The sequence below is a fragment of the Salmo trutta genome, chromosome 22 (genome assembly GCF_901001165.1).
Source record: "Salmo trutta chromosome 22, fSalTru1.1, whole genome shotgun sequence".
NCBI lineage: Eukaryota > Metazoa > Chordata > Actinopteri > Salmoniformes > Salmonidae > Salmo > Salmo trutta.
Genome location: NC_042978.1, coordinates 19,412,220 through 19,432,865, shown reverse-complemented (window position 1 = coordinate 19,432,865; position 20,646 = coordinate 19,412,220). Strand labels below are relative to the sequence as shown.

At 48.4% G+C, this 20,646-nt stretch overlaps 1 protein-coding gene across 1 annotated transcript in view; it reads left to right on the top strand.

Moving 5' to 3' along the window:
- Positions 1 to 20,287, top strand: part of colgalt2b (collagen beta(1-O)galactosyltransferase 2b) — a 38,431-nt gene extending 18,144 nt beyond the window's left edge. Inside the window, exons 2-12 of the mRNA XM_029707098.1 lie at positions 2,444 to 2,554; positions 2,729 to 2,846; positions 3,257 to 3,391; positions 3,585 to 3,789; positions 5,057 to 5,176; positions 10,055 to 10,128; positions 13,826 to 13,932; positions 14,083 to 14,215; positions 14,338 to 14,465; positions 14,579 to 14,785; positions 18,647 to 20,287. Coding sequence (XP_029562958.1) covers positions 2,444 to 2,554; positions 2,729 to 2,846; positions 3,257 to 3,391; positions 3,585 to 3,789; positions 5,057 to 5,176; positions 10,055 to 10,128; positions 13,826 to 13,932; positions 14,083 to 14,215; positions 14,338 to 14,465; positions 14,579 to 14,785; positions 18,647 to 18,926 — 1,618 coding nt within the window. The 3' untranslated portion in view covers positions 18,927 to 20,287. The remainder of the gene's footprint in view (positions 1 to 2,443; positions 2,555 to 2,728; positions 2,847 to 3,256; positions 3,392 to 3,584; positions 3,790 to 5,056; positions 5,177 to 10,054; positions 10,129 to 13,825; positions 13,933 to 14,082; positions 14,216 to 14,337; positions 14,466 to 14,578; positions 14,786 to 18,646) is intronic.
- Positions 20,288 to 20,646: the final 359 nt, after the last annotated feature.

Below are 20,646 nucleotides of genomic sequence, written 5' to 3'. Positions count from 1 at the left end.
GAGGAATTTACTAAATAGGTTTACTTTTTCCTAAGGTATGAGATACAATCCTTCTGACATATTTGTCAGTGTGACCTCACTGACTCGTATAAGGAATACGACAAGGGAACAAAGTAATGACATTCAAACACATGCTCCAGAATGCGCACTCGCAGAACACACACACACACACACACACCTGCACATGCACGCATCCTCATATACAGAACATATCCAAGCTCCTCTGTTTTGGACCTTTTCACAGATCCACGCCTATTCAAATCCCAGAGCTATGTCTTTCATTTGAAAAAGTCATGTACCAACATATGTATTTCCTGCAGCAATTTTGTGGTTGAAAAAACATGTAAAAGACAGTGCACATGCACATGCATTCATTACCTCCAAGTCAGGTGTTTTTACCTTAACAGCTTACGCCCACATACCCATTCATGTGCAAACACACCCACTCGCTAATTTCATTAAACCTCTCTTCCCATGTCTCTGCAACACACACACACACACACACACACACACACACACACACACACAAACCACTGCTGACATTACCATACAACATGTACAGTGCCTTTGGAAAGTATTCAGACCCATTGAGTTTTTCGACACTTTGTTACGTTACATCCTTATTCTAAAATGTATTAAATCATTTTTTCCCCTCATCAATCTACACACAATGCCCCATAATGACAACGCAAAAACACACACAATCCTGTCTCAGAGCTCTACGGACAATTCCTTCGACCTCATGGCTTGGTTTTTGCTCTGACATGCACTGTCAACTGTGGGACCTTATATAGACCGATGTGTGCCTTTCTGTATACCTCCTTACACAGGCTCAAACATGAACGAACACACACACTGGGACACACATTGTGAAAGGGCTGTCATTAACCCCATGATTGCCCCTGTGGTCCTTCAGGCCCACGTTCTCCCTCCAGCTGGACTGGCGCTGTCTGTCTGGAAATCTGTTAGTGTCTAGCTGTTAATACGAAGTCACAACTGTCTGCTGAGAGATCTCTCTCTCTCTCTCTCTCACTCTCTCTCTCTCTCTCTCTCTCTCTCTCTCTCTCTCTCTCTCTCTCTCTCTCTCTCTCTCTCTCTCTCTCTGTGTGTGTGTGTCACAGATGTCAATATTGTTATCTCTGAACTGGGTGTGTGTAATGAATTCTCTCCACAGTGTTATCTCACGGTGGACAGTGTTAGCAGTGGTTTTGTAAAATGTGTACACTGCTATCTCTGGTCTGTCTGCACTCCAGCATAGTAGGGTGAGAGTTTGTCTGGAGAGGTTATGGCCGGGAATATTACAGCCAGCAGTGGAAAACTCCAGTGTGTGTGTGTGTGTGTGTGTGTGTGTGTGTGTGTGTGTGTGTGTGTGTGTGTGTGTGTGTGTGTGTGTGTGTGTGTGTGTGTGTGTGTGTGTGTTTGTGTGTGTGTGTGCCAGCAGTGGAAAACTCCAGTGTGTGTGTGTGAGTGTGTGTGCCAGCAGTGGCACTGCTGGCCTCGCTCTCTCTCTATTGACCTTTCCTCCATTAAGCACATAATGTATTAGGTGCAGAGAGAGAGGGAAGCAGGTTAGACTTACTTGATTATGTTGAAGTTGAACTATAGATACCCTCTCAAGGTCATAGGCTATTACTGTGAGGCCACAACTCTGTAGAAGTGATAGTGTGATAGCATGGGTGAGAAAGAGAGGGTGAGTGTGTGACAGAGTTGGGGTAGGTGTGTGTAAGGACAGGCAAACGGTGTGCAGACAGTGGCAGCAGTGGCAGTAAGGAGGGTAGAGGTGTTCCAGCTGCAGTACTGTACTGTACACTCTGGCCTGTTTGTTTGTTGCTCTTTTTACTCTCTGTGGTTTGTGCTTACAGCCTTTCCACCTTATAGCTTTCCAAACTGTCTGCCAGACCTGATTTACACAGGACACTGTGTGTGTGCGTGTGTTCTGATCCTACACACAGTATATCAGCTATGTTGCTGTATCATGTCGACACATTACCTTGATGTATTATGTAGACACTCTCATCATGGTTTTTTTAATACTGGAGTGGGCTAAATCAGGGTCAAAGTGTTTCTCGGTAGTCTTAAACAAATCTACTTTCAAACAAACGTGTACACCTCACACACATGGTTCTAAGCATAAAAAAATAAGACACCTGTATCATGTCAGATATAGAGTTTAAATGTATTCAATTTCGAGTTTGCATCACAATATTACACTTTATATTACACAAGCCTGAAATATAACAAAACCGTTTGACATAGAAACACCACATTTTCTGCAGTTTTTTGGAAATAATGAAAAATATGAATAACGCTCCACCTATGAGGCCACTAGAGGGTGATTTCGTCATTTGACTGCAGGAAAGGGCGACAGTGAGATCGTACTTCATTACCTTGTTTGTGCATTACGTTGTGTTAATATAGTGTCCCATAATATGTTGTGTCTCAGGGCAGCGACAGACCACAGTGTGGACAACAGCACAGCCATGCTGAGGGAGTGGCTGAAGCAGGCTCAGGACCAGTACCACTATGTGGAGTGGAGACCTATGGAGGAGCCCAAGTAAGTCTACTTTACCACCTCCCAGCCAACCTCCCCTCCCCACACTCAGGGCATCTCACCACACCATCTAGTCTGGTTCACATTCTTTAATTTTCTACATCTTGGAAGTTTACTGCTCATCAGTGCATGGTGAATATGAGACACTGAAAGTGAAGCTCTTTGTCCTGCCCTCAGGTCATATACTGATGAGTGGGGGCCCAAGCACTGGCCTCCGTCCCGCTTCAACCATGTGATGAAACTGAGGCAGGCTGCTCTTAAGGCAGCACGGGAACGCTGGGCAGATTATATACTGGTGAGACTCAGTTCATAATATACCTATGAGATTACATTTACGTCATTTAGCAGACGCTCTTATCCAGAGCGACTTACAAATTGGTGCAATCACCTTATGATATCCAGTGGAACAACCACTTTATAATAGTACATCTATATCTTTTTTGGGGGGGGGGGGGGGGGTGGGGGGGAGGGTTAGAAGGATTACTTTATCCTATCCCAGGTATTCCTTAAAGAGGTGGGGTTTCAGGTGTCTCCAGATTACATGTGTTACATTTCAGTGTAACATTAGTTATTATTGTATGTGAATGATGATACCTGCTTTCTGTCTATGGTTTCATGAGACTGTATACCTGCAATACTAGATATTTGTTAGATTACATTCTGTGTGTTTATGCGGTATCCTGCTCTGTCTCTCTCCGTATCTAGTTTGCAGACGGCGATAACCTGCTGACCAACCCAAAGATTCTCAACCTGCTCATGGCTGAGAACCTGACTCTGGTAGCTCCCATGCTAGAGTCACGCTCTCTCTACTCTAACTTCTGGTGTGGCATCACCCCACAGGTAAACAGCCTAATAGAGACCCCATCATTACTCTCTTTGTCACCTCTTCACCTTGGCAATTAAAGTCATTCCAATTACCATTTGGGACCTCATAGCACTCTGTACCCCTAAGCCCTTCACATTGTAAATTCTCTCTCTGTCTCCTTCTATCTTCATCTTTCTCCCTCTCCATTTCTCTCCATCTCTCCCCCAGGGTTACTACAAACGTACCCCTGACTACCAGCCAATCAGGGAGTGGAAGCGTCTGGGTTGCTTCGCTGTACCCATGGTGCATTCTACCTTCCTGCTGGACCTGAGGCGTGGCGCCAGCAGGGAGCTGGCCTTCTACCCCCCTCACCCTGACTACAGCTGGGCCTTCGATGACATCATGGTGTTCTCCTTCTCTGCCCGGCAGGCAGGTCAGAGTTCAACACACACACCCACCCCCAATCGCCCCCCATCTCTTCAACCCCGCCACGTGTGGTCACCATGAGCCTGTCCAGAAACCAAATCCTAGTCCATGTTATTGGATGTGTTGTAAAACATAGCCCTCACACTATAGCAACCCCACCCACGCACCAACTGTGTAAGCTTAGAGTCATATAGCCTGGTTCAGAAACATCTGCTAGTACTGTCTTGTGCTGAAGGCATGTTTTACAAAATAACCGATCAGGTGTTTAAATGTGGGAAACAAGGCAGGCTGGGTAATTGACACCAGATGTGTGACTTAATTACTTGACTGAATGTGTGTAATTATACAAGCATTTCGCTACACCCGCAAACACGTGTATGTGACCAATATCAGTTGATTTGAATTATTTGTTGTGGCTAATGATCGGTAGAGTACAAGCAGAACTATTACACACATAACAGGAATGCACAAATACATGCTAAAAACACAGTAATGTCACACACTCACATCTCTCTGTCTCTCTCTCACACGCATGCACACACACACGGCCATGTTGTTTAAGTGTTTCTTCCATTTGGTTAGGGCATTAAACAATTCAATACAACCATTGACGTGCTCTAAACATAGATAATAACCGTCTGAAATGCTACAGGAATATGATGAGGACCAGTGACCACAGAATGATACTGATCATGAGTGATTGAACCTGTCAGATATTGAGTTCCTAGTTACCTTTCAGAAGAGGCCCTAATACCCACAAATGGTACATGTTATTGAATGAATATGTAGACATGGTATGTATGTACACTAAAGTGGCTAAGTTACTTAGACACAAAACCCTAGTTGTCCAATAGGCCTGCGGAAGCCAAAGTAAACCGAATTGAACTCGCCAAAACCATACAACTACTCCTGTCTACACAAAAACAAATACAATCCTTCAAAACACGACAACAGAGAGCGTGATTCGGCCACAGAGGATCACCAGCCTCTCCCAAAAAATTGCTCTGGATTACTTCAAATCACAAGGCCAGGACATTGTTGTATATATTCCGTCAGTTGTAAATCCTTGTGCTTACTGTATCTTCCTTTAAATACTGTGGTTATATGAGACATTGTGTATGCTTAGCTGTGCGAGTCTGTAGGCTGTCTACCAGCACTTCGCCGATACAATCATGGTAGTGTTTGTGTATAGCAGTGTTTGTTTCCAGATGTCCAGGTGTATGTGTGTATCAGTGTGTTTTTGATGAACTCTGTGTGACTGTGTTTGTTTCCAGATGTGCAGATGTACGTGTGTAACAGAGAGCACTATGGCTTCCTGCCGGTTCCTCTGAAGGCCTCGCAGAATGTTGACGACGAGAAGGAGAGCTTCACACACACCATCGCTGAGGCCATGAGTAAGCACACACACCTATGACAAACACACACACACCTCTCTAAATAACACAGTCCCCTACAGATGGTCCACTAACACTGACCCAGCCTTAACCCTGAACTTAACCCTAACCCTTAAGCCAAAACCTATCTTTAACCCTGACGCTTATCACCGGAATTGCAGTTAATAGTTTAAGTATCTATAGCCCATCACTAGTTCTTTCTGTCTCAGGCCTGCTGCAGTTGTCACGCTTGTCGTCGTAGAGAGAAAGGGACCAATGCGCAGCGGGTTTCGTGCTCAACATATTTATTTATAAAATAATGCGAACACCACAGAAGAAAACAATAAACAAACTAACGACATGAAACAATGAAAGCAGGCTCAACAAAAAGCAGTGCTCTCAAACAACTACCCACAAAAAACAAAGACAAACACACCCTACTATATAGGACTCCCAATCAAAGGCAACTCAACACACCTGCCTTCAATTGAGAGTCCAACCCCAATCAACTAGACATAGAAACACAGACATAGACCAGTGACAAACCCCATAATACATACATCAACTACCCTCTGCCACGTCCTGACCAAACTACAATAACTAAATATACTCTATACTGGTCAGGACGTGACAGCAGTGCTTTACTAACTCCAAAGATTATCTATTATATTGACAAGATAGTCAAGTGACCACTCTAACAATGGAAATACATGTCCTCAAAGATGGCGGGAAGAGGCATTGACCATTCCAGTCTATTAGAGAGCAGATACACTTGTAAACAGCCACAACTCCAATATGAAGTTGTTTTTTCAAGTTGACGAAATGCCACTTGCGTCCATTTATATCAGTACATTCGTTATAACGACACAGGGCGAGACCCAGATACAGACACAGGAGGCAGATGGTTTGAGTCTCTGATATTTATTGAGCAACAAGGGGCAAGCAAGAGGCAGGTCGAGGACAGACAAGAATTTATAACCAGGTCAGAGTGCAAAGGATAAAGGGCGGCAGGCAGGCTTGAGGTCAGAGGCAGGCAGAATGGTAAGGCAGGCGGGCTCTGTGTCAGGACAGGCAAGAGGGCAAAACCGGGAGGACTAGAAAAAACAGACAAGAAAAAACAGGAACTCGGAAAACACGCTGGTTGACTTGACAAGACGAACTGGCAACAGACAAACAGAGAACACAGGTATAAATACACTGAGGGTAATAGGGAAGATGGGTGACACCTGGAGGGGGGTGGAGACAATCACAAGGACAGGTGAAACAGATCAGGGTGTGACAGTACCCCCCCCCCCCCCAGGGGCACCACCTGGCATCCTACCTGGGTTGACCGGGGTGCCGGCGATAAGAGCCGGGTCCAGGATGTCTTTAGCGGGGACCCAGCACCTCTCCTCCGGGCCATAACCCTCCCAGTCAACCAGGTACTGGAAACCCCTGCCCCATGGTCGAACACTCAGGAGGCTTCTCACCGTGTACGCCAGATGGCCATCGATGACACGAGGAGGGGGGGTGGGCATGGAAACAGAAGATAAAGGGCTGTGAGACAAGGGCTTAATCTTGAACATATGAAAAGTAGGGTGTATACGGAGAGTACAGGGTAACAGAAGACAAACAGCGGTGGGACTAAGGACTCTAAAGATGGGGAAGGGACCAATGAATCGGGGGGACAGTTTGTGGGACTCCATCCGGAGGGGCAAGTCCCATGTTGATAGCCATACCCTCTGCCCAAGACGATAGCAGGGAGTCGAAGTCCAGCTGCGGTCCGCTTGTTGACGATACCTGGAGTTGGTCTTGAGAAGAGCCGCCTGAGGGTATGTTGACTTCCTGTTCTTGCTCAGGGAAGAGCGGGGGCTGATTCCCCATTCGAGTGCTCCATGGGTGAGTCCACTGGCCGAGCAGGGAAGAGTGTTCCCGGGCATACTCCACCCAGACCAGTTGTTGGCTCCAGGTAGTGGGGTTGCTTGAGACGAGGCACCGTAGTGTCGTTTCCAGGTCATGGTTCGCTCGCTCCGACTAGCTGTTGGACTGGGGATGAAATCTGGAGGACAGGCTGGCCGACAACCCAATAAGGGTGCAGAACCCCTTCCAGAGCCGAGAAGAGAACTGAGGACCCCGGTCGGAGACCACGTCCACTGGGAGTCCATGGATCTGGAAGATGTGCTGCACCATGAGCTGAGGGTAGTTTGGGGAGAGGAATGAAATGGGCAGCTTTGGAAAACCGATCCACTACTGTCAGGATGACGGTGTTGCCATCAGACGGAGGAAGCCCAGTGACAAAATCCAGAGAAATATGGGACCAGGGGCAATGAGGAACAGGCAGTGGTTGAAAGAGGCCCAGCGGAGCTTTCTGCAGAATCTTATTCTTGGCACATACCGTGCATGCAGTGACTAAGGCAGAGGCATCAGGAACCATAGTAGGCCACCAGAAGCATTGTCAGAGGAAGGCCAGGGTTTGACAGGAGCCAGGAGGACAGGTAAGCCTGGAGGAATGAGCCCATTCCAGGACCTGGTACCGGGCCGAATCAGGGACAAACATCCGGTTAGCCAGGCCCCCTCCAGGGTCCGGTTGGGACCGTTGTGCCTTGCATACCAGGGTCTCAATACCCCAGACAACTGAAGCCGCAAGGCATGAGGTAGGGAGGATGGTCTCAGAGTCAGAGGGTGTGGCAGCGGAACTGTACAGGCGAGAGAGAGCATCTGGCTTCACATTCTTAAACCCTGGGCGGTAGGAGATGGTGAAGTTGAACCTGGTGAATAACAGAGCCCAACGGGCCTGCCTAGAGTTAAGACACTTGGCTGTGCGGAGATATTCCAAATTCTTATGGTCCAAACCAAAATGGATGTTCCGCACCTTCCAGCCAGTGCCTCCACTCCTCCAGCGCCATCTTATCCGCCAGAAGTTTGTGGTTACCTACGTCGTAGTTTCTCTCAGCGAAGTTGAGACGATGGGACAGGAAAGCACAGGGATGGAGCTTTTGGTCCTGGGCAGATTGCTGGGACAGGATGGCCCCCCACTCCAACATCAGAAGCATCGACCTCAACCACAAACCGACGGGACGGGTCCGGATGGACGAGGATGGGGGCAGTAGTGAACCAATGCTTAAGATCCACAAAAGTCCTGTCAACCGCTGGGGACCATGTGAACGGTACCTTGGGAGAAGTGAGTGTAGAGAGGGGAGCCGCCAGTGTGCTGTAGCCCCGGATGAAGCAGCTGTAGAAATTAGCAAACCCCAGGAAACGTTGCAGTTGCACTCTGGACGTGGGTTGGGGCCAATGCACCACCACTCTCACCTTTTCAGGATCATTCTGGACATTTCCTTCAGCGATGATGTATCCCAGAAAGGAGATAGTAGAGCGGTGAAACTCGCACTTCTCAGCCTTCACAAACAACTGGTTCTCCAGGAGGCGCTGAAGGACTTGTCGGACGTGTTCATGGGCAGACCGGGAGAAGACAAGGATGTCGTCGAGGTAGACAAACACAAAACAATGCAGAATGTCACGGATCACAGTGTTGACCAGGGCCTGGAAAACAGCAGGAGCGATGGTGAGCCCAAACGGCATGACCAGATACTCATAGTGTCCACTGGCCGTGTTGAAAGGCATCTTCAACTCGTCCCCCTCACATATCCGAACGAGATGGTAGATATTCCGAAGGTCCAACTTGGAAAGATGGTAACCCCCTGGAGAGGTTCGAAAGCAGAGGAGAGGAGTGGCAGGGGCTAACGATTCTTAATCGTGATGTCATTGAGGCCCCAGTAGTCGATGCATGGACGCACGGTCTTGTCCTTTTCCACAAAGAAAAGTCCTGCGCTGGCAGGTGATGCAGAAGGATGAATGCTCCCAGCACCCAGAGAGTCCTCAATGTACTCCTCCATGGCCTTGGTCTCGGGGCCGGATAGGGAATATAGCCGACCTCGAGGCGGTGTGGTGTCCGGGTGGAGGTCAATGGCACAATCATAGGGACAATGTGGAGAGGTAGCACGAGCCTTGTTGAATACCTCCAAGAGATCATGGTACTCTGTGGGAACAGTAGAGAAATCAGAGGCTTTACTTAAACCCCGAGGAGGACGTCTCGGGGGCGGCTGCGCCGCTTTAAGGCAGTGGGAGTGACAGAATGGGCTCCAACCTAGGATTTAACCCGTGGTCCAGTTAATAATGGAATTGTGCTTTTGGAGCCAAGAAAATCCCAACATAACAGGGACGTGAGGGGATTCAATGAGGAGAAGCTCCTCATGTTTTTTAATGGTGGCTCCCTGCAGGGAGACAGCGTGACGGAGCTGGTCTGCATCTGCTGGGTTAGTCATGGCCAGTTCGTACTATAACGACGTAAGGCGAGACCCAGATGCAGACACAGGAGGCAGATGGTTCGAGTCTCTGATATTTATTGAGCAGCAAGGGGCAGGTCGAGCACAGGCAAGAGTTCATAACCAGGTCAGAGTTCAAACGGTACAGGGCAGCAGGCAGGCTCGAGGTCAGGGGCAGGCAGAATGGTCAGGCATGTGGGCTCAGTGTCAGGACAGGCAAGAGGTCAAAACCGGGTGGACTAGGAAAAACAGGAACTCGGAAAACACGCTGGTAAGCTTGACAAGATGAACTGGCAACAGACAAACAGAACATTCATTACCTAACCATCACGAAACATCTATTCAATCAAATAAGCCTCAAGTAGGACATTTTTTGTTGACCAAATTTGACACTGACCACAATTTCTCACTTCGTGGTCTTATTGTCATGGGCAGACTAAACCCTCTCGCTTCGCCTCTTCCAACTCTAGTTCTTTCCTTCCTCCCTCAGCATTTCTCTCGCTCATGATAATGGTAAACAAACCAGTTTGACCCTAGAGGAAATACTCTCTCTGCTCCCACTCTGCTATATTAACTCTAACTCCTGTTTCTACAGTTGATCACAACATAGCACCCTCAGAGTACCTGTACAATCCCGAGATGCCGCAGGACAAGATGGGCTTTGATGAGGTACAGTAAGACACTGGCCCTGACTGTTTAGAGCAGGGGTGGGCAGTATACAGACCCGGCCCACGAGACCATTCAATCTGGCCCTTGAGGAGGTTTAAGTATATATAGACACACATTTGTGGGGGAATTATTATTTGGGATTAACAAAAAAACTACCCAGGTGTAACAGATTCTGGGAGTCGGGAAGCAAGTGCAGGTGGAGAGTTTAATAATAAACGGAACAATACAAGAAACAAGAGTAGCATACGGACATGAAACACAGTCAATGCTGCCTGGGGGATGAACCTAAGGGAGTGCCAGATAAAGGGGAGGTAATGAGTGAGGTAATGCAGTCCAGGTATGGCTCATGATGAAGCGCAGGTATGTGCAATGATGGTTGCCAGGACCGGTGGTTAGTAAACCGGCAACACCGAAGGGGGAGGGGAGGAGCCTGAGTAGACGTGACAGTAACCCTCCCAGAGGGACAGCCCCGAGGACGAGGAGCGGGCTGGTCCAGGCTGTGAAGATGGAAATCACAGCTAATGTTGGGATCAAGAATGTCCTCCAGCGGAACCCAACACCGCTCCTCTGTGCTGTACCCCTCTCAGTCCACCAGGTACTGGAGCCGACCCCCACAACGTTGGGAGTCTAGTAGGGATCTGACAGCATAGGCGGGACCTCTTGACGTCCAAGGGGGGCGGAGGGGTGTCGTGGGGGACAGCATCAGCCAGGGGACCAGGATCCACCGGCCTGAGAAGGGAGACATGAAAAGGTGAGATACGGTAGTCACTGGGAAGCTGTAACCTATACGTCACCTCGTTGACCCACCTAAGAACTTTGAACGGCCCACTAACCAGGGGCTCAGCTTCTTGCAGGACCGGCTGATAACCCAGGACACAGTGGAAGGGAGTAAGCCCGGTGGAGGAATGACGTAATGAATTCTGGGCGTATTCCGCCCAGGGAAGGAGTCGGGCCCACTCCCCCGGCCAGTCCTGGCAGAGACTCCTCTGGAACCTCCCCAGCTCCTGTTTCATCCTCTCCACCTGCCCGTTGGACTGAGGTCGGTACCCGGAAGTGAGGCTGACTGAACCCCAGTTACTCCATAAAAACGCTCCATACCCGTGATGGGAATTGTGGTCCACGGTCAGAGACGATGTCCTCTGGAAGGCCATCGTGCCAGAAAACCTGCTGGAACAGTGCCTCAGCGACCTGGAGAGCTGTAGGGAAACCAGAGCGTGGAATAAACCGGCATGATTTTGAAAATCTATCCACAACCACCAGAATGGTGGTGAAACCGTCAGAGGGGAGATCGGTAACAAAGTCAATGGACAGATGAGACCAGGGAAGGAGTTCCCCTGCTGGAGCGTGCCGGACGGGGACTTAGTTTGGGCACACACAGAACATGAGTTGACGTAACGAACAACATCCTGCGCCAAGGTGGGCCACCAATACTTCTCGGAGAGAGATTGAATAGTACGGGTGATCCCAGGATGTCCAGTGATGACAGCTGTGTGTGCCCAGGTCAACAGCCGCTCCCTTATCCCCGTGGGAATGTAGATGCGCTCAGGAGGATAGGTAGTGGCTGCGGGTTCCCTCTCCAGAGCCTGGCAAATGTCCAGATCGACGTCCCAGACCACAGGGGATACGACTCAAGAGAGATGGCAGGTCCTCCGGCATTCGGGTGCCCAGTCCATGATTTTAATTTTCGACCATGAGATGGTGGGTTTATGGCATTGGAGCCATGGGAGGCCGAGGATGATCTTGTGAACTGGAGCACTAATTGTTAGAATGGAATGTTTTCCTGATGAGTGGACTCCACAGTGAGGGTGAGGGGTGTGGTGATGTGTGCAATGGTTCCGGATAATAGTGATCAATTATCCAGGGCTTGAACAGGAAACGGAGAGGAGAGTGGGTATGAGGTGATGTTGAGAGAGGAGGCAAGGGCCTGGTCAATAAAGTTACCCACAGCACTGGAATCCACTAGCACTGTAGATTGACACAAGGGTCTGGCAGAAAATGATGCAGATGGGATACACACAGCTGCCCCAGGAGGTAGAAGATCACATGACCGTCTCTCTACTCTCGTGGATCCCGAGTTAGGACATACCGGAGAATGCTGAAGCTGGTGCCCTCCTTGACCACAATAGGGATAGAGCCCCAGCTGTTTCCGTCTACGTTGTTCAGCCACAGGGAGGCGTGTGACCCCTACCTCCATGGGTTCAGAATCTGATACAGAGTGGTCACTGAGGGAGGGAGAGAACTGACGAGGGTACCGATGCTCCCAATGTAGGTTGTCCAGACAGATGGCCATCGCAATGAGTACGTCCAAGGAGAGGTTGTCATCTTGACATGCCAGTTCCGTCTGGACCTCCTCGTGCAGTCCTCCTCTGAATAGCGTACAGAGCGCCGGCTCGTTCCATCCGCTGGCTGCTGCAACAGTCCGGAAGGTGAGTACTCTGCAGCAGTCTGGTCATCCTGACATAGTTGGAATAGGCACCCACCCTCCTCTCTACCCTCCGGTGGATGATCGAAGATGCCTCTGAACAGAGCCATGAACCCTTTATACGAATCCAGCTCCACCTCTCCTCGACAGCCATAGCCCACTCCAACGCCCACCCAGTCAGCAGAGAAATAACCGTGGCATCCTTGGACCTTTCAGTGGTTGGGGTTCCCATCTGTTGTGCAAAATAGAGGGAGCACTAGAATAGGGAGCCACGGCATTTAGATGGGGTTTCGTCATATCCATCTAGGAGGGACAGAAGGGCATCGCTGACCTGGGCGGACTGTTACATGGACTGGTGTGCTGGGTCGACCGGTGGCAGAGTATTCTCCACTAATTGAAGGCAACACCTCTCTGGTATGTTCGAGACATTGAAGACTGAAGCACATCTTACATAGCCTTCCCCAGTTGCACCAGCTGGTCGTGGTGTTGACGAAGTAGGTATCCCTGTTCATCAACCGTCTGGGAGATGTCCTGATTTCCTGCTGCTTCCATTTGTTGAGGCAGTATTCTGTAACGGAGACGCTGGTAGTCGGGAAGCAAGTGCAGGTGGTGAGTTTAATAATAAATGGAACATGGCACAATACAAGAAACAAGAGTAGCGTACAGACATGAAACACATAGTCAATACTGCCTGGGGAGTGCCAGATAAAGGGGAGGTAAAAAGTGAGGTAATGGAATCCAGGTGTGCCTCATGATGAAGCGCAGGTATGCGTAATGATTGATGCCAGGTGTGCGTAATGATGGTTGCCAGGAACGGTGGTTCGTAAACCGGTGACGTTGAGCGCCGGAGGGGAGGAGTGGGTGTAGACCTGACACCAGGCCACTCCTAAACGTCTGAAACCAGATAGAAAGTATGTAGAAATTATAATGGAACTACAAGTTTTCAAATAACTGCCCTTTTTTCTGGCCCACAAATTGCTTTTGCAAAACAAATCGGTCCGAAAACATTCTCTGCATCCCTTCACTTAATTCTGAGATCCCAATGTGGCCCTCAAGCCTAATTTATTGCCCACCCCTGGTTTAGAGGAACTATTTAGAGTGATGTGACATTTATTTATCCCCCTCCCTTTCCTGCTCTTACTTCCTGTTCCTTCATCCATTACCCCTGTGTCTCTCCCCTTTTTTCCAACTCAACTTTCCTACTCGGATTACTCCCCCTCTTCCTCCTGAATGCTCACTCCCTCTCTCCCCCTTCCTTCCCTCCCTTCGTTTCAGATATTCCTGATCAATCTGAAACGTCGTCTGGACAGGAGACAGCGGATGTTGAGCACCATGGCTTCTCTGGGTCTGCAGGCCACCCTCACTGACGCAGTGGACGGCAAGTAGGTCTCTCTCACACACACACGCACACGCGCACACACACACACAGGACTGCATAGCTGCATGGGACACTATGGTTTAAATGAGTTCTCTGTTCATCGATCACAATCCCTCTCTTTCTCTCTCTCTCACTCTCCTTCTCTCTCTCTCAGGGCTCTGAACTCTTCTCAGCTGCAGGCGTTGGGTATAGAGATGATTCCAGGTTATAAGGACCCGTACTCTGGCCGTGTTTTAACCAGAGGAGAGATAGGCTGCTTCCTCAGCCACCACTCCACCTGGGTACAGGTACGCTGAACTAACCATACTATCCTTACGATAGATGGATGGATGCAGATCCCCTATCCTCTCAGTGGTTGTGTCCTCTTGCGGATTTGTGACCTCAGACCTATTCTCTGTGCTGTTGTCAGATGGTGGAGCGTGGTCTTTCCAAGGTGCTGGTGCTGGAGGATGACGTGCGCTTTGAGCCCAGGTTTAAGAGACGAATGATGACCATCATAGAGGAAGTAGAGAAGGCCCAGCTGGACTGGGATCTCATGTAAGAAATAAGTCTACAAGTAGCATTGTTATGATGTGTAATTCTAAATTTTGGGGTTATATATAATTCATTCCATCTATCGTTCTCTCTCTCTCTCTCGCTCTCTCCTGCAGCTATGTTGGGCGTAAGCGTATGCAGGTGCAGCAGCCGGAGCATTCGGTGGAAGGGGTTAATAACCTGGTGGAGGCTGACTACTCTTATTGGACGCTGGGCTATGCCCTGTCAGCGCAGGGTGCCAGGAAGCTGCTGGCTGCTCAGGCCTTCAGCAAGATGTTACCTGTCGATGAGTTCCTCCCTGTCATGTTCAACAAACACCCCAAGTAAGTGACTGGCTGACACAGACGGGGACAGGTAGGGGGTCAGACAGAGGGACGGACAGACAGGGAACGGACAGGAGAACCGACGGGGACAGACAGAGGGACAGGAAAGTGCATAGAAAGACTGCTAGAGACAGAAAGACAAACAGACTCGTATTGAGATACCATCTGCATGAAGGACAGACTTACTTCAGCATCTACATTTATAACAGCATTTACATTGTAAGCAGAGGTGTGCAGAAACAAACACAGAGAAGATGCAGACAGAGTCACTTTTCGACAGTCAAAGTCAGACAGACAAACACAGAGACTAGAAACAGACTAGACAATCAATTAGAACGAAAATGAAGTGTGACGCACAATAATGCATTCATAGGCAAAAATACAAGTGTTTATATAGACTCTATGGTATGGTGAGTGCTGTTTTAGAGGTACACCAGCATGTCCCCGTCTTCCTCTTCTTTGCCCCTCACTCATTCTCTTCAACACCTTTCCCCACGCCATCTCTATCTTGCCTCCCCATTTTCTCTTCCTCTCTCTCACTCATCTTTGTCTCCCCCTCTCTCTCCTGTATGGAGTGGGTCCCTTACCCACAGGCCATGGAAAGTTCCCAAGGATCAATGGGTAAGGTGTCCCTCGTAGGACACACAATGGTTCCCTATCTGTCTGCATCCTCCTGGGGAAATCCTGCTCTACCCCTCTCTCCACCTCTTAGTCCCGTCTCTGTCTCTGACACCCTGCCCTCTGCCTCTCCTTGCTCCCCTGCCCCCTTTCTCTCTCACCTCTTTCCTAACCCTCTCTGCCCTTTCCACTCCCCCCTCTTTTTCCCTCACTCTTCCTACCCCTCTTTGCATTTTCCCCTCTGTCCTCCCCTCTCTTCCCGTCTCTCTTCCTCTCCCTCTCTCTTTCCCTCACTCTGGTTCTCCGAGGAATGTGGGTCCGGAATGGTTCTTCCTGCTACTGGTGAGAGGGACAGGATTCCCATTGATCCAGAGCTGAGCATGGGGGTGGGGAGAGATGGACAGGGAGAGACTGTGTGTGTGTGTGTGTGTGTGTGTGTGTGTGTGTGTGTGTGTGTGTGTGTGTGTGTGTGTGTGTGTGTGTGTGTGTGTGTGTGTGTGTGTGTGTGAAATAAAATTCAATTAAATGAAATCTACTTTTATTTGTCACATGCTTTGTAAACAGGGCCCATCCCAACAACGCAGAGAGAAAAATATATAAAAAATAATAACACAAAGAATAAATACACAATGAGTAATGAATGATAACTTGGCTATATACAGAGTCGATGTGCAGGGGTACGAGGTAATTGAGGTAGCTATGTACTGTACATATAGGTAGGGGTAAAGTGATTAGGCAACAGGATAGATAATAAACAGTAGCAGCAGCGTATGTGATGAATCAAAAGGGTCATCACATATGTCAATACAGATAGTCCGAGTAGCAATTTGGTTAACTTATGTCTTGGGATAGAAGCTGTTCCGGGTCCTGTTGGTTCCAGACTTGGTGCATCGGTACTGCATGCCATGAGGTAGCAGAGAGAACAGTCTGTGTCTTGGGTGGCTGGAGTCTTTGACAATTGCTAGGGCCTTCCTCTGACACCGCCTGATATAGAGGTCCTGAATGGCAGGGAGTTAGGCCCCAGTGATGTACTGGACCGTATGCACTACCCTCTGTAGCGCCTTGTGGTCGGATGCCAAGCAGTTGCCATACCAAGCAGTGATGCAGCCAGTCAAGATGCTCTCAATGGTGCAGCTGTAGAACCTTTTGAGGATCTGAGGGCCCATGCCAAATCTTTTCAGCTCCCTGAGGGGGAAGAGGTGTTGTCGTGCCCTCTTCACAACTGTGTTGGTGTGTGTGGACTATGTTAATTCCTTAGTGATGTGGACACCAAGGAACTTCAAACTCTCGACCCGCTCCGCTACAGCCACGTCGATGTGACGTTTCCTGTAGCCCTTGACCAGTTAATTTGTCTTGCTGACGTTGAGGGAGAGGTTGTTGTCTTGGCACCACACTGCTAGGTCGCTCTCTTCTGTCGCTGAGCGATTAGTGCTCTTTGAGGTCGGTTCCGTTTCGGTTGGATTATTGAAAAATTATCAAGATTTTCAATTTTGGTTTCAATCTTCTTCTTTTTTACAGTAAATGCATTTTGTGGGTTGAGTGCTGTAACAACACAGAATAGAACAATGAATAAAAGTCCTATGGTAGTGGCTGCCCATCACTTATTAATCATCAGTTATTCACAGTACTTTAATAAAATATTTGTTGTGTATTTTACATTTGTTTTATTTGATGACTATATTATTTCTCAGATCTATAGAGCTGCTGCCTGTCTATGCTGTCTGACAAAATACCTATTTGGGGTAGTTACTCACGAAGAAACTGCTCTCTGTCCCCTCTTGATCACACATTCTTCTTTCCCTTATGTAGCAGGCGTAAAAGGAACACATTCCGGACAAGTAGCCATGCAATGGATTATGGTCATTGTAGTTAATTATAAAGTTTTATGCGCTAAACTACAGTATGTAGAACTACAGCATGGCCTGTTGGAAACTACAACTCCCTACTACATCGCACAGTTCGGGAATGATCTGATTTATCTCTAGAGAAACTGAGCACAATGTGCTCCTTGAGCTAAAAAAAAACAAAACTGAATGAAATGGAGTTCAAATAATCGAACCGACTTTGGTCAATTAGTTGTTTAAAAACTGAAAAATAACCGACATTTCAGTTAACCACTCAGCACTACTGACCTCTCTATAGGGTGTGTGTGTGTGTATCCGTCTGTGTGTCTGTGTATCCGTGTGCGTGCGTGTCTGAGTGTGAGTATGAATTACTATGTAAATACAGACCACAGCATTTGTTTGTGTGTGTTGAGAGAGCACAGGAGAGGGAAAGAGAGGGAGTGCTTTGTAAACACACAGTCAGCAATGTGTGTAGTTGGTAAACGTAGGTTGTGTAATATGTGTGGGAAATTTCAATATGTGAGTATCTGAGAGAGAGAGAGAGAGAGAGAGAGAGAGAGAGCGAGAAAGAGAGAGTGAATGAGTGTGAAAGTGGGTTAGGGATGCCCTGCAGTTTCTGCTCTCCCTCTGCCTGCTCTGTGCTGACGCTGGGAGAATTAAACACTAAGTCTCTCTCAGGGTTCACCTCCCTGGGCAGAAATTCAGGCATTAGGTTACACTCTCTTTGAGTGCTGACACTCAAATGGCCACAGGGGGGGGGGGGGGGGGGGGGGGCTGACCTCCACCAGCTGACCTCCACCAGCTGACCTCTGGCTGACAGGGCCTGATTGATTGAAGTGGACGTGTCACTCCTCTCCCCTCTCTGCACCCATGTCACTCTCTGGCTCACTTAGATTAATGTTTTTATTTATTTAATTTACCTTTATTTAACCAGGTAGGCCAGTTGAGAACAAGTTCTCATTTACAACTGCGACCTGGCCAGGATAAAGCAAAGCAGTGCGACACAAACAACAACACAGAGTTACACATGGAATAAACAAACATACAGTCAATAATACAATAGAAAAAAAGTATTTATACAGTGTGTGCAAATGAGGTAGGATAAGGGAGGTAAGACAATAAATAGGCCATAGTGGCGAAATAATTACAATATAGCAATTAAACACTGGAGTGATAGATGTGCAGAAGATGCGTGTACAAGTAGAGATACTGGGGTGCAAAGGAGCAACTTTGACCAGGTGGTGCTGAATTACCATATATGAGCCTCTCCTTTCTGTGCCCCTGTATCATTCTGCATGGTGCACAAATGACAGATTACTATGTCTTCCTCCCTCCTTCTATGTGTGATAGTCTCTGATGGGTCAATGAACCCTCCTCTCTTTCCCCTTCTCTCCGTCAGTTCTGACTTCATGTCTCACTTTGAGCCTCGGGACCTGAAGGCCTTCTCTGTGGAGCCCCTCCTCCTGTACCCCACCCACTACACGGGCGAGCCGGGCTACGTGAGCGACACAGAGACCTCCACCATCTGGGACGATGAGGCCACCGCCACCGACTGGGACCGCCTGCACCAGCACGACAGGAAGACAGAGCAGCAAGGCCGCATCCACACCGTGGCTCAGAACAGTGTGACGGGAGACTCACCTCCGCCCGCCGCCCGCTCCACACGAGATGAACTCTGAGAAAGAAGCGAGAGAGACTTGTAGACGTGTTTTTGCACAGACACACACACGGACACACACATGGACACACACACGGACACACACACGGACATTCACATTCACACACTGATGCACATACGCATGCACACACAGACCCCCACACACACACACACTCACTCTCTCTCACACACACACACAAACACACACACACACACGCGCACGCACACACACACATCCAACTGGATACACAGTCAACTACTCTGCTCAGTGCTTTTTCTCATTGGCTATCTGCTGTCTACTAGCATATTAGCAGGCTGAGATGTGAATCCCATTGGATGCCTGGTGAGGGGCGGAGTGGTCTGTGCACTGAGGAAGTGGGCCCAGGACCTCAGATGTATTTATTCCCCATGCGCTCTACAGTCTGACACACACACACACACACACACACACACACACACACACACACACACACACACACACACACACACACACACACACACACACACACACACACACATACACACACACACACACACACACCAAACACATACACACAGTCAGAGAGAGACCTTGCAGAGACGCAGAGAGAAGGACTGGGGGGACCTGAACACCCACACCATGCAGGGACGATGTGAGAGAGAGACAGAGACTGGACGACCTGAGACTGCAACATGTGGAAGACAGATATTGCTGTTTGCAGTACAGAGATAAAACTAACAAACCAATGTTTATTGTATTGTTAAAAAAGGAGGATTATTGTAATTTAAAAATAACATGTGGTTTATGGGCAGCCCAGGGAATAAAGGAATCTTACAGCTGTCTGAAATGACGTTGTGTGTGTGCGCTAGTGTGCATGCAGGCTGGTGTTTGTGTTTTTCCATGATCTGAAGTATACCCAGGAGTGCTGTCAGTTGCTATGATGTCATATCACTGTCACTACCAGACACACTCAACACATGTACATACACACTCATACACACATGCAAGAGCGCACACACACACTGTCACAATCATTTGCCATTTGATTCTTTGTAAGAAGCAGGTCAGGGATGATGGAGGACAGTGTTCCCCTGAGACAGTCCACCTGTGAACCTGTAGATACTGTTGTAGCAGTTAGCAGGCTGTGTTACACACAGATCAGACTACACTCATCTGGCTTTACACTAAGCTGAGCTGAACCTGGCCTTTCATCTAACTGGAATGGTGGTGCTCCAAATCTGTGTTTTCATTCACTCTGCAGTTTGTTTGTTTGATTTGGACATATCTCCTGCTATCATCTCTGTTATGGCTACAGGGTTTGAAACGACTATGGTGTAAGGTTTTGGTTGTGTATTGCTGTTATTTCAATTGTATCACTAACCTAAACTACCGCACTGTTCCCACGACCTTGTCATGTCAACCTTACTGTCTGTAGCATAGACACAGCTTTGGTCGACGGCAGCATTTCACTCAAGAACACGATTCATGTACAGTAAATCCCATTTAGTTGGTGGCCACAGTTTTTCGGGCTCCAGTCATAGTCAAAGCATGTTCACTGTATGCATGTACAGGTAGACAGTATTCAGTACACTATGTTCTATCCCACGGTGTGCACCGTGGTCTGGTTATAGGACATTCCTCTCTGGGTTTTACTGTTCCTGTCCGTAGAATCAGTCATTGAGGCTCAGACCTGCATGGGGAACAGAGGAAGGGAGAGAGAGAAGAGGAGAAACTGTCCAGAACGGAGGATTTTACGAGACAC